General features: G+C 39.8%; 1 protein-coding gene across 1 annotated transcript in view; it reads right to left on the bottom strand.

The window, feature by feature from the left end:
• Positions 1–12,566, bottom strand: part of SPTBN5 (spectrin beta, non-erythrocytic 5) — a 145,265-nt gene that overhangs the window by 6,924 nt on the left and 125,775 nt on the right. The window contains exons 60-68 of the mRNA XM_043516834.1: positions 11,969–12,158; positions 10,468–10,644; positions 9,237–9,341; positions 8,126–8,734; positions 4,935–5,006; positions 3,335–3,421; positions 2,788–2,879; positions 2,464–2,549; positions 722–857 (exon numbers count right to left, since the gene is read on the bottom strand). Of these exons, the coding sequence (XP_043372769.1) occupies positions 722–857; positions 2,464–2,549; positions 2,788–2,879; positions 3,335–3,421; positions 4,935–5,006; positions 8,126–8,734; positions 9,237–9,341; positions 10,468–10,644; positions 11,969–12,158 (1,554 nt within the window). The remainder of the gene's footprint in view (positions 1–721; positions 858–2,463; positions 2,550–2,787; positions 2,880–3,334; positions 3,422–4,934; positions 5,007–8,125; positions 8,735–9,236; positions 9,342–10,467; positions 10,645–11,968; positions 12,159–12,566) is intronic.

The raw sequence follows: 12,566 nt of genomic DNA, 5'->3' as shown, positions 1-12,566 counted from the left end.
ACACGGCTGCTACTCTGAAAACAGCTCATGAAGTTTAGGAACATGGATCCTTCCAGTACAATAGACTAGACATTAGGGGCTGTTTTCATATCACAACTTGTAGGATTTCTGCACACTCCATGTGCAGCAGAAATGGATTTACACCATGGGCCAGATTTTCTACCACAGAGACACAAACAGTATGTTCAAATGCTGCATTTGGATTCTCAGATTCACACTTGAATATGTAAAGAGGCCATTGTGTGCCTAGTTTAAGTTCATCACCCAAGGGGAGGATTTGGATGACCTTGTTAAGGACTTTTTGCATGCCTTTAGCATGTCGTAACTTTCAAACTTTCATGTCGTAACTTTCAAAATGGACTGAATCAGAGAACTTTCAGAGTAGCAGCCGTGTTAGTCTGTATTCGCAAAAAAAAAAAAAGGAGTACTTGTGGCACCTTAAAGACTAACAAATTTATTTGAGCATAAGCTTTTGTGAGCTACAGCTCACTTCACCGGATGCATCCGATGAAGTGAGCTGTAGCTCACAAAAGCTTATGCTCAAATAAATTTGAATCAGAGAAGTTACTGTACAATATAGTCCTACAGGCTGTGAAATACTGAAAACTGAACTGGTCTTTTTAATACCAAGCCTGTCTATCTGGCATCATCCTGTATTTGAGCACTGCCTAGCTACTGGCAAAAATGAAATCAGACCAGCTCAGCAGTATACAGTCCCCACCTGGGTAGTAAGCCTCTGCTGGTTTGTCTTTCAGCAGGCCCTCCATCTGGGAAGCTCCAAGGTCTGGTCTGAGGCCTCTCTGTATTTGGAGTGACTGGTTGTGCCATCACTTTAGAACCTTGACTGTTACCATGGCCTGCAGGGTCAAAGAAAATACAGGAAACATGTTTGAATCAGAAGGAGAGGCAGAGTCAGTCATTCCTATATCCACTGTATATTTCTTTGAGCTGCAGGTATCACTGCATTTCTGCCCTTTTTCGTTATGCCACAGAAGCCATCACTGTTTACTGAGGTTTTCAGAATAGGGATTGGACCCACAAGGGAGCAATCAAGAGCCAAGGCCTGTCTACGTGAAGGCTGGAAAAAATGGAAGTAGCCATTGTGCATTTCTCCCCAGCCAGTATCTTGACTCAAGCCACACTACAACCAAGAGGTGGCTTTCAATGTCACTCTGGGGACTCTACTGTGAGGTCCCCAAGAGTATGTCTACACTGCAGTTAAAAACCCATGGCTGGCGCATGCCAGCTGACTCAAGCTTGCAGGGCTTGGGCTAAGGGGCTATTTAATTTCAATGAAGATAGTCAGTCTCAGGCTGCAGCCAGGGTCTTGGACCCTGAGATGTGGGAGGGTCCTAGAGCTCAGGAATGCCTACTCCACAATTAAACAACCCCTTAGCCCGAGCCCGATGAGCCCAAGTCAGTTGGCACAGGACAGCCATGGGTTTCCAATTGCAGTGTAGACGTATCTTTCACATTAGCTATCAAGTGCCTCAGTGTGTACTATTCTCTATGGGTGACACAGACGAGCAGGGATCCTAGAAATCCATTTGCCATGGAAAAATGCGGAAAATCGTGGAATTTGCATTTTTACATTTTGTGAAAAAATAAAAACCTATATTAACTATTAACTAAATTTTACTGAAAGTACAAGTGTCACTTATTCAGTGCATGCAACCTCACACTCTTGTGGTTGATTTTTGAATGTGATTTAAATATGTATAGCTAAACATACTCCAATAAACTGCTTCCGGCATACAGAGGTTACTCAATGGCATAGAGGGGTTCATGTTTTAATGCATTTCAGATTTCATGTCAGCCTCCAGTCATGAGTAATTAAAGTTATGAAAAAATGCCAAAAATTGTAAAAATCCCCACTAAGGACCATGTCTCTGGGTTTGGCAAGGACAAATTTCATGTTGATGGTAATATGCTGTTCTGTACTGTATGCAGCAAGGCTGTAGATTTCGTTCATAAGCAGACAACTGCAGAACGCATGGAAAGCATTAAACTTAAACTGAATGACAAGAAATGAAAACAAGAGGCTGAAACAGCAGGGCCATCGACAACAGTAAAGAAACAATGAACTGTGACTGGATCATTCTGTTAATTTTATTCTATTATAATGACTGATGGCCCTGGTAGACTTCGAACTTGCTTAAAAATTGAAAATATATCAATAAAACATTGTGTTCAAATGATACCAATATATATTGTGGCTAGGGAAGTTCAGCATTTCATTTTAATTGTGAAAAAACACAGATTCTTATGTTTTCTTTAAATCACAGAATTTGTTTTTAAAATTCCAGAAAACTAGGCTCCCCGCAAATGAGACACTCAAACACGTTTAAAAGAAGAGCGCCACACAAGGGACAGCTTGTGATTTCAACATCTTTTAGTTCTTCTCCCCTCCTATCATCATCACTAAACTAAACAATTACCCCTTACAAATAAATGATGATCTACTTATATCACTCCTAAGCGCTTGTATCCATTCATCCATCAGCTTCTGAGAAGGTGCTGCAAAGTAGTATTCTGCCCCATCACTCAACCTGTAAACAGCAGGGATAGGAAGAAGGGCATTCAAATTAGTCTAAACATCTACATTATTGTCCTGTTGAGAAAGGCTGGAACTGCAGTATTTGAAAATTCCTACACAGATAGCACTCTTCAGCTTTGCCATACCACAGTGTTTTCTGGGATAGGCTTGGATGAGTATGGCTGCGAGTAGTTGCTACGTTGCAGAGCAGCCAGACAGGTTTTGCTAGCAGGTCTAGATGTATGATTTACCGTAAACTAAAGGTGTTCTCTTTCCTGGCATAGCCAGTCAGCCTCTCACACTTGGCATCAGCAACACTGATTGATGGGCTTGTAGTTACGTTCTGAAGGAGGAAGAGATTACAATGAATGTCCTAATTGCCCTGCCTTTTAGGATTCAGTCTCATCCATGCACTGTGAACATACACTGATACCATCATTCATACTATTCCTAACACTGTCACTAGGTCCCCTGGTAGGAAGAACTGCACAAGATCCATCCTTCATACAGTTTGAAGAACCGGTACTTCATTGTGTCTTGAAGGCACTACTCAAATGAGAGAACGTTCAGTAAATCTCAAAACCCCTTTTCTCAACCTTATAGCTGGAAGCTGCACTGATCAGACTAAGTTTCCACCAACTGATACATGAAAAAAATTAACCCCCGTCTAATCAAAAGCAAATATGTCTCATTTCCTATGTTTTCTTTTAAAAGAAGTTGAGAGATTAGAATGGAAAAACAGAGAACAAATCTTAAACCATCTTTGGAGATTACGTGAAGATTCAAGAAACAAATTACCTTAGACGCTTCCCTTTCATGATTGTAGAAGTCAAGTTTTTGTTTGTTGAGTTTTACATAATAAGAGTTCCAAGACCTTGAGCGTGGCTACATGAACAAAAAGGATAATAAAATATAATCATAATGGTATCTGTAGATACATCAGTAACATACACTTCGATATGCAGCTTCTATCCATGCAACCTGGGGCTCGGACCTCATCAGCTCTCGGAAGCCAGGAATGGTCAGCCTAGGCTATTACCAAGGAAACCCAATCCACTGTAGGAAGTGGTTTGAGTGATTCCATTAGTGGAGCCACATAAGTCAGTGCTGAACTAATGACAGCCTGCTGGAAGCAGGCATTAAATAGCTGGTTCCTTCCATCTTTTAGTGAAGATATACACCCAGCGTTCTATTTCTGCTTCTTGAAGATGCCATTTCACTTTATCTAATTGGAGAGTTGGCTCTAGTGAGCTATCCATATTCCAATTTTGGTCATTATAATCTTCCTAAAGTTTCAATGTATTCAATGGATATCGAATTCTTCCCCACTTACTGTTTTAAAAGCAGCTGCTACTTTCCACCCCAGAAGGTGGTTGAATGTCAGCAACAGGTGACACGTTTGTGAAGTGCTATGGGATCCTGCTGGATGAAAGGTGCTCTCTAAATGTAAGATGCTAGTATTTTATTGTGCCAAGAGTTGTCTGATGAATGAAAGAGGAAAGGGGAATTGTTAAGGAAGATGTGAGGACAATTTATGTTATGAATTTATTCTATTTCTTCTTTTTGTGTGAATGGGTGAGATGAGAATTCACTAACATAGTTAATTTAACTTGGGGTTTCACCTGTGTATCCGTAACAGGGTGACAGTAGACTCTATTTTGCATAGGAAATAAAGACCAGTGTGGATTAGCTTAGGTCAGGTTAAAAGTTTCAGATAAATAATTATTCCCAGGGAATAACAGTCTAAGAGTCCTGCCTATGTCCAAGGCCCACACAGACTTTGTTAGCAAAAATCTATGCACTGGTAGATAGTGACTGATAAAAATGGCACAGAAATTTCCCATCTGTGGTAAATGTTACTTCACTGATGCCAGCCCTGACTTGGAAATGGGATTCTATTTTAGGGTAAGAGGGGAATTCAATCTTTAATTTCATTCAGCCCTGGACATCCTGAAACTAACCCACCAATTTACTACTCAACCATCAACTGGAAGAAACACCCTTTTCTAATATGAGCAGAAATTAATATCCAAGCTCATTAAATTAGAGGCTCTCTCTGCCATCAGAGCTTTACTCTTTTTGAAGGGGATTTTAGTCTACATGTTCATTTAGTCACTGGTTCCAGTAAGTGCCCCGTCAATGGGAACTAAGCCAGAGCTGGAAGATCCCTCAGATAAGTGAATTCAGACATCTTGTTCATTCCAGGCCTCATCCAACACCTACTGAAGTCAAGGGAGTCCTTTCACTGGCTTCTGTGGGAACTGTATCAGGACCTCAGTTCTCAGAGCTTCACCAGTGAAGGTTTCCCCGCCCCCGGCCCTGGAGTCAGGTTCTGTAGCTATTTGGTCATAATGCAAGGAATGGTGGCTGATCATGAAGTGAGTGCATTTGATTCTACCTGCTTCCGTCCTGGAAGGAGCTGGTCCCTCTTTTCTAGTAACCCCTCCATGTTCTGATGACTTATAGAAACCTGAAACACACAAGGACATTACAGTTTCACTTTAAAGAAGTCTTTTCAAAACTTCAGATATATCCCAAACAGGCCATTTTTTTCCCTTTAGCCTTTGCCTTTTCTATGCTCCTGGAAGCCTTCTGTAGATCACATTCACAAATCTAATTTAGTGCCTGAATGAAGATATTTCACACCTACACTGGACAATCTACTCATATGATTAGTTTCACCACTGTGTACCAAAGGTCTCTTTCCCAGTCTACACATAAGCTTACTTGGAGTGATACTGCATTTTGTGGTGTAATATAATGTGACTATATGAAACAATCTTAACAAGTATGTTTTTATACAATGCTTAGAAGTGAATCTGAATCCTTTACAAAATATTTTACTTTGGTTGCTGCCATCTAGATCCTGTCTGAAGGTATGTCCAGGGATCTGACTCTGGCACTGTGTGGTAGAAGAGACTGCTGGAGAAAAAGAACTGTTTTATGGGTTTGGATGCTAATTTGCACTACTATAATTAAAAATTATTATTTAAAAATTAAATGACAATAGTATTGTATAATACATATATTTCTATAACAATGTATTATGCAGTTCTGGCATGTCTGAGGATCTTTGTCATTAATACTACCATTCCACCTATTCACCAATAAAATACCATTAAGAGTTTCTTAAAAATCTTCATATGGTCCCTCTTAATGTATACCTATATCCGCAAGTACTGGTCTGACCAGTTATTGTAGATCATTAGTGTAATTTTATAATAAACTTTAACTAGTTAAAGTACTTCTCTAAATAATCTGTGTTGTCAATATATCCTCTCATATGCGAGTCCTTCCATTCTATTTATCATCCCTGCTGCCTTATTTTGTACTCTCTGACTTCTATTGTTACATTTCTGCATTCCAGTAAGGTAACAAAACCAGGACACTGTATTCCAAATGTAATCTCAGTGTTTCCATGAATATTATGCTGCTGCTTACTGATTTACATGCTATAACTCTCTTAAAACAAATCAAGCCAACATTCCATTAGCTTTCTTTACTGCTGTTGCAAAAAATAATTCTTTGTTTGATTGTTATATGGCAATTTGTGTTATATCATCATCATTTAGCATTCAGAAAAGGGTGCTGAATTGCACAGAGATTGATCATAGAGAAAAAACAACCATTATATTATATGTGGTACAGGTAGAAACACCTACACTTCAGGGTCCCCAACATTTTTCAAAGTATTAACCTGTTTTAATGTGCTTTCATAACTTTGCCAAACTTTAATCATTCAGGCTGAAATTTTTGATTCTGGGTGGCTGCCTGAGGCTGAAGCTTTTGGAAAAATGTCAGTAAAACTGGTTCAGCTATTCTCAAGATGAGGTATGTGAAAAAAATGTCATTTTGCTCATTTTAAAAAAAGACTGAGTTAGAGAAGAAGTTGAAGGAGGTGGTACAGGTGGAAAGATTGGGACAAGGAGCCAATGGAGGAGGGGGCAGGTAGAGAAACTAGGACCGTATCATAAAGACTGTATCATAATTAGGCTTGAAAGGACTAGATTTTTATCAATAAATGTCGATTTCACCATCCACACACAAACAAACAAAACATTTCCATTGATAATAATAAAAATTTACAGATAGGTGAAGTAAGAAAAATGATGCTTACTAGAGTTTGTTTTAAGGATATTCACTTTGTATATTTTGACATGTGATGTGAACAATTTGTATTTTAATGGTTATAAAGTTTTAACTTTTTGAATCTCAATGTCTACTATCATTAAATAATTATTGTCTCACCCTCCCCATTGTCTAATCTCCCATAATTTCTTTCCACTGAAAATTTATATAAATAAAAATCTAAAACAAATGCTTAAAAATAAACATCAATATTATCCATCTAAATTATTTTAAAAACCCCCTCAGATTCTGCCAAGTCTAATAATAATGCATATGCACAAAGGAGCCAGATTAAGGTTGCACAGACAACCTTTATTTGATCTAGAGTTAAGTGAAAACTTTCCAATGAATCAGGTTTCCACTGGAAAATGCTGATTAGACAAAATTGAAACATTGCAGGAGTACATTGATTTTTGTCAAAATTTTCTATGGAAAGTTATTGAAATGATTCATTTGAACTTTATCATGAGATTTATCATGAGAACTTTAAATGAGATTGAGAAATCTCAGAATTTCTCACAGGAAGGAAATTCTATTTTTCAGTCAGCTCTAATTCTGGCATTTCTTAACGTCTGAATGCTTAGTTTGAGACCTTAGTAAAGTTCTTTAATGTATTTTTTTAATGTATTAGGACATAGAACCTTTACTGTTCAAACTTGTTCTAACTGGCTGCATAATTAAATCAATATTCTTTTTGTATATCAGTCTCCTTCAATATTACACAAAAAACCCACCTGTGTGCAGTCAAATCAGGTAACTACATGCAAAATATAAATTACTAAAGGGATAAGATTATCTAGTTTGGCACTCACTATTTGCACAAGCAAATGAGAGGTTCAGTGGATGCAACTGGGCAAATGTGTTTTCAACAGCCAAAAATTTGCTCCTATTGATTAATATTTGCATTTTTAAATTAAGTTGGTCTATTTTGAATGCTATTTGTTATTCATTAAAGTGAAGAGTGATGTATGGCATGATATATTTTCTGGGACATAAATTCAATTAAAATATTACTGGACAAGATTTAACCTAACAGTCTCATCATGGGGATTAGATGTCATTCCAAGTATGTGTAAAGAAAGTATCAATCAGAATAGATGCTTCTTGGCTTCAGGGGAAAGACGTTTTTGTGAGCAACATACTCCTCTTAGCGAAAGAGACAGAATATCACTCATTGCCATATTAGGTAGCAATAATGTCTATTGAAGTGAGGCTATTAAAAAGGTTCCATAGACTGCAGGCATACAACTGCTTTACATCACTATGTTTCCGGATAATTTAGAAAGTATACAGCAAAGGCACATTAAGTGTTTCTTGCTGCTTGGATCCACTAGGGATATATGTGTATATGGTCAATCTTTGTAGTTTTCTCACACTTCTTAAGCTGGCTAGTAAGATATAGATCTGGGTATTGCTTCAATGGGGTGGCTGTAGAGGTTCTGTGAACGTAGATGAACTTACCAAAAGGTCATTTTCTGACTTCTCAAGAGAGGAACTGGACTGTGGTAAATGTGGAGAAAGATCTAATGACCTTTGGCTAGACCTAGGTAGAGTCTTCACAACTTTTATTTCCAGGTTAGAGACGGGGTTATTGCTAAGCTTTTTCTCATGGGGTGATAAGAGGTCCTTGGAATATGGTTCTAACAAACTGGTGGCAGTTTGTCTGTTTACTGGACTGGGAGGAGAGATGTGGCTTCCCAAGGATGTGACTTGCAGGCCCATCAGTTTTGGCGTAGGTTGAGTGTTAATCTCACTGAGCCTCCTCACAACTTTCGTTTCTCCATTGGTGCTGGGCAACATCTCTGGATTTTCCCCAGACCCGAATTGCTGGAATGCCTCTGTGGACTTTTGGACTGGAGAGACAATAGTTTCAAGGGGATCTCTCAAGGCGAGGCTGGGTGAGGAGGATAGAGATGGCAATGGTCTAGTTCTCTTTATCTCTATCAGTCTGGAGGATGGCTTCCTTCTGTCTGAAGGCTTCCTTCTCAGAGACGGGACCCTAATGAGTTTCCCTCTCTCCTTTTGCCCATTCTCCTCAGCATAAATCTGCTTCAGTATCTTCATTTCCCTCTGCAAGACACAAGGGTTACAAGTATGATCTATAAGTGCACATGTAAAGTTAGGATTACCTTCAGATGCATTTTCTATTGGCCTTTATAAAAATGTATCTGACAGCATAGGGCCCACCTTCTACTATGGATTCCCAGCCCTGGGAACTCTAAGCAGCTAGACGTCTGTAGTCCAAACTGTATTGTCCTCTTCTTCCCAAGGCCTCTTCCTATGCTCACAGCCTTCCTTTCTGCCCTCCTGCTCTTGGCATAACACCAGGTCCCAGGTCTGCTCTCCCTGGAGTCTTCCTCAGTCAGTCTAGTCTTCTCTGAATTACAGTCTGCTCTTATATTCCCAGCAGGTCTCCTCTTAGTCACCTGGTCCTTTACCACTAATCTCCATGTCGGGAGGTGAGCTGAGTTTAGCACAGGAGCAGCTGAGCCCCAACCCCCTAAAAAGTCCATCTCACCCCATGACAAACCCCTGCCTCATTTACTAATCCATCAGTCTTCTTCCCCCTCACCTTTGTCTTCCTATTCAGTTGTACAAACTTCTCCTCTTGGGCTGCAAGCATCTTCTCAAAGTCCCGATGTTTCTTCAGTAGTTCCTCTACATCAGACACTGAATCCTGAGTGGAAAAAAAATCAACAATAGATACAGGAATACAGTGAGACAAAAATAACTGTTCCTGAAAAGACTATGACTGAGATTTTCAAAGCAAACGAGTACATTTAGCCACATAACTCCCTTTAAAATTAATGAGAGTTTGTGTTTAAATCCCCTAGCTGGCTTTCAAAGTCTCAACTTACACTTCTAAAATGAGTGGTCCCTGGGCTGAATGTGGTACATGAAAATAAAGGCTAACTTGACAAGACTTCATTCTCCCCAGCTGCTGGCTTTGTCAGCCCTTACTGGAACCCACCAGTGCAGCCCTCACTGGAGTGCCGTATCTTTCACAGTGAAACGATCCTCTGTAAGAGTCACTAATTGTTTAAAAATGTTGCAATTCATGTGAAGCTTCTCTCCCTCCTTCTGCTCTGTCCTGTGGAATAAAGGCCCTGCAATATCACCACCAGCATGGCTTGCATAAGGTATCATGATTTCCATGCGGTATCCGGGCTGCTACAATATACTCAATGGCACCCAGGATAAACTCCTGGATTAAAGTTTATGGCAGACACATGGTTTACTCCTGTCTTGCCCCCCACCCACGACCACAGCAGGGATCTCACAACTGAGCCTCTGTTGTCCCTGCATTGGGCCTCCATGCCCAAGTGCATGGCAGTGTCATTCTACCCTCTCAGCCACAGAGAAAAAAGCTGTTGAAGCTGGTGCAAGAACAGAGATTTCTAGGGCAAGCTGGAAAAGCCATGTACACAAATCCTCCCACCCCCCAAGAAAGGAAAAATCATCCCTTCTTTTCAAATCAGGCTCGCTCCCTCATATGAAGGGGTAAGAACCTTCTTCTGGATCCCTGACTAAGCTAAGGAATGGGTAGGAATTTTCCCCCATCTTTTGCCAAACAGGTCACTACTCCATTAGTTACTTTTCCTGCCCCAGGCTAAACCCTTTAAAAGGACATAGCACTTACCTTTTGAAAATCCCAAAGCTGAGTTACTCAGCCTTCAATGTTTGGACTGTGATTAACATCCAACAGAATCTCTCAGGGATGAGGTTGCCTGAGATGGTGCACAATTCAAGTAGTCTGCCTATACAGAGAGGCATTTTAATAGTGTTATATTGTCCTTACTCACCCCACAGCTAGGATCTGAGAGAAAGCTCTCCTTGGCAGCCAGCCATGCCTCTGCTTGCTCCATCTCTCGCCGTAGTAATTGGATCTCCCAATTTTCCTCATACAGCTCCTTCCTCACATCCCAGCTCTCCTTCACCTTTTTCATCAGCTCTGACAGCTCTGACAGTTTTTCCTCAATCTAGGAAAACAACATTTACAATATAGAGAGATAAAAGATCCACTTAGACTTTGATTTGACAGCCATCTACCTTGTAATCTGACCATGTGACCCATACATGACCTCCAGAGAACTTTGTGGTCCCAACCTAGGGTGAACAGATAGCAAGTGTAAAAAAATCGGGACGGGGGTGGGGAGTAATAGGTGCCTATGTAAGAAAAAGCCCCCAAAATCGGGACTGTCCCTATAAAATTGGGATATCTGGTCACTCTATCCCAACCTAATTTAGAAAGGAAGTTTGAGCCTGCTTGTTGCCTGACTGAATTAATTTAGCCTCGTACTATATTCTGTATCTGTATGCGTATTCCATGTATGGCAGGAACAGTACTTTGCTGTATATTCTTCCAGGGCCACACTTAATTCAGATGTTTCAGTGTGTAACTTATAATACTGAACTAATGGGTACCCACACAACAAGACAAATTCATCTGACCATGGCATGACAACACCGATTTATCTTTTAATACCAGTGGAAAACTGTCTAGTCCTCTCTGCAGCAAAGTTTGCAACAGAAATGGGATCTATCACAAATTCCAAAGACTCTTAACTTCATGAACTCCAGGTCCAATTACAATCTCCAGCCAAACTTGGGGTCATTGTAATGGTCAAATTCTGAAATTACATAGATAACAGGATCTTAGAGTTTTTCAAAGTTACTTCTTGCCCTTTTGTCCTTTGTAAAACTTCTGAAGAATCACATATTCTCTGAAGTGTGAAAGACATCACCCCACTCTGTATTTGTTCTGTATTGTATTGCATTGCATTCTATTTATCCTATTTCTTGTTCATTTAGACAATAAGATTTAAGGGATGGTATTTGTGTGGCACACATTCCCCACTGTATAGTGTGATGTAGGCCTACAGCACAGCATAAATAACCACCAGCAATATTTCAATCTAGGTATTGTTGTAATTTTACAGGTTAGCTTCAGAGTCAATTTTGAAGGAGATAGGAACAACTCTAAATGGTGTTCCACTTATTCAGGTCTCTATGCAAAATTTGTCTTCATATTTAATATTAAAGAATCTCTTTTTCCTTTCTACTTTCTCTCTTTTGAAGGACAGATATATATGAAAACCCCTGAGAGGCATGAACTCTCTGAGAGGCTCTGAAGTCTAAGTTCCCTCCTGAACACTTACTGAATGTTCTTTATATATGGTAGTATTTCTGGCAGTGATGCTTCACTTAGACTTCTATAATATTGTAATTAAGGTGTTTGCCCACTAAGTTTGTTTCCTTACCTGACTCTGATTTTTTTAAATGTTTAACCCATCATCAGCATACCTCCACGGACATGAAGTGTCCATTCTTCACCAGGTTGTTCCCTGCCTGCTGCATATTTTCATATTTTAGCCACTGCTTCTCTATTTCACGCTTATACTCTTCATGGCGCTTGATTAACAGCTCAGCGCCAAGAACATCGCTTGCTAGTTCCTCAGATATCACCAGCGCATGCATCTCATTGGCCCAAACCCTACGGAAAGGAATCAAAAGGAGTCAGTGAACACCAAAAGCTGCTGAGGATAAAAATGGAATGACTCACAAACACTCAGACACACCCACAAGCTTATACATCCACACTGATATAGGCACAGATTTACAAGCCCTTACTTACATACAAGGGACACACATATGCACACACACTGGTAGATATCCACATCCATATGCACATTTACACACTCAAGGGACAAACTCCAGTGCATAAACATACATTCAGACATACATACATACCCTGGCCCCATCAATAATTATATTATACTTATGGGACAAACATGATACACATTCAGATAGTTAGAGAAGGGAATCATGAAACTACATGCACTGAAGAATATCTCCTGTATATATTCACAATGCTTTTATGCACTGCGCATTTATATGCATA

The sequence above is a fragment of the Dermochelys coriacea genome, chromosome 6 (genome assembly GCF_009764565.3).
Source record: "Dermochelys coriacea isolate rDerCor1 chromosome 6, rDerCor1.pri.v4, whole genome shotgun sequence".
Classification (NCBI taxonomy): Eukaryota; Metazoa; Chordata; order Testudines; family Dermochelyidae; genus Dermochelys; species Dermochelys coriacea.
This window is presented reverse-complemented; position numbering and strand designations above follow the sequence as displayed.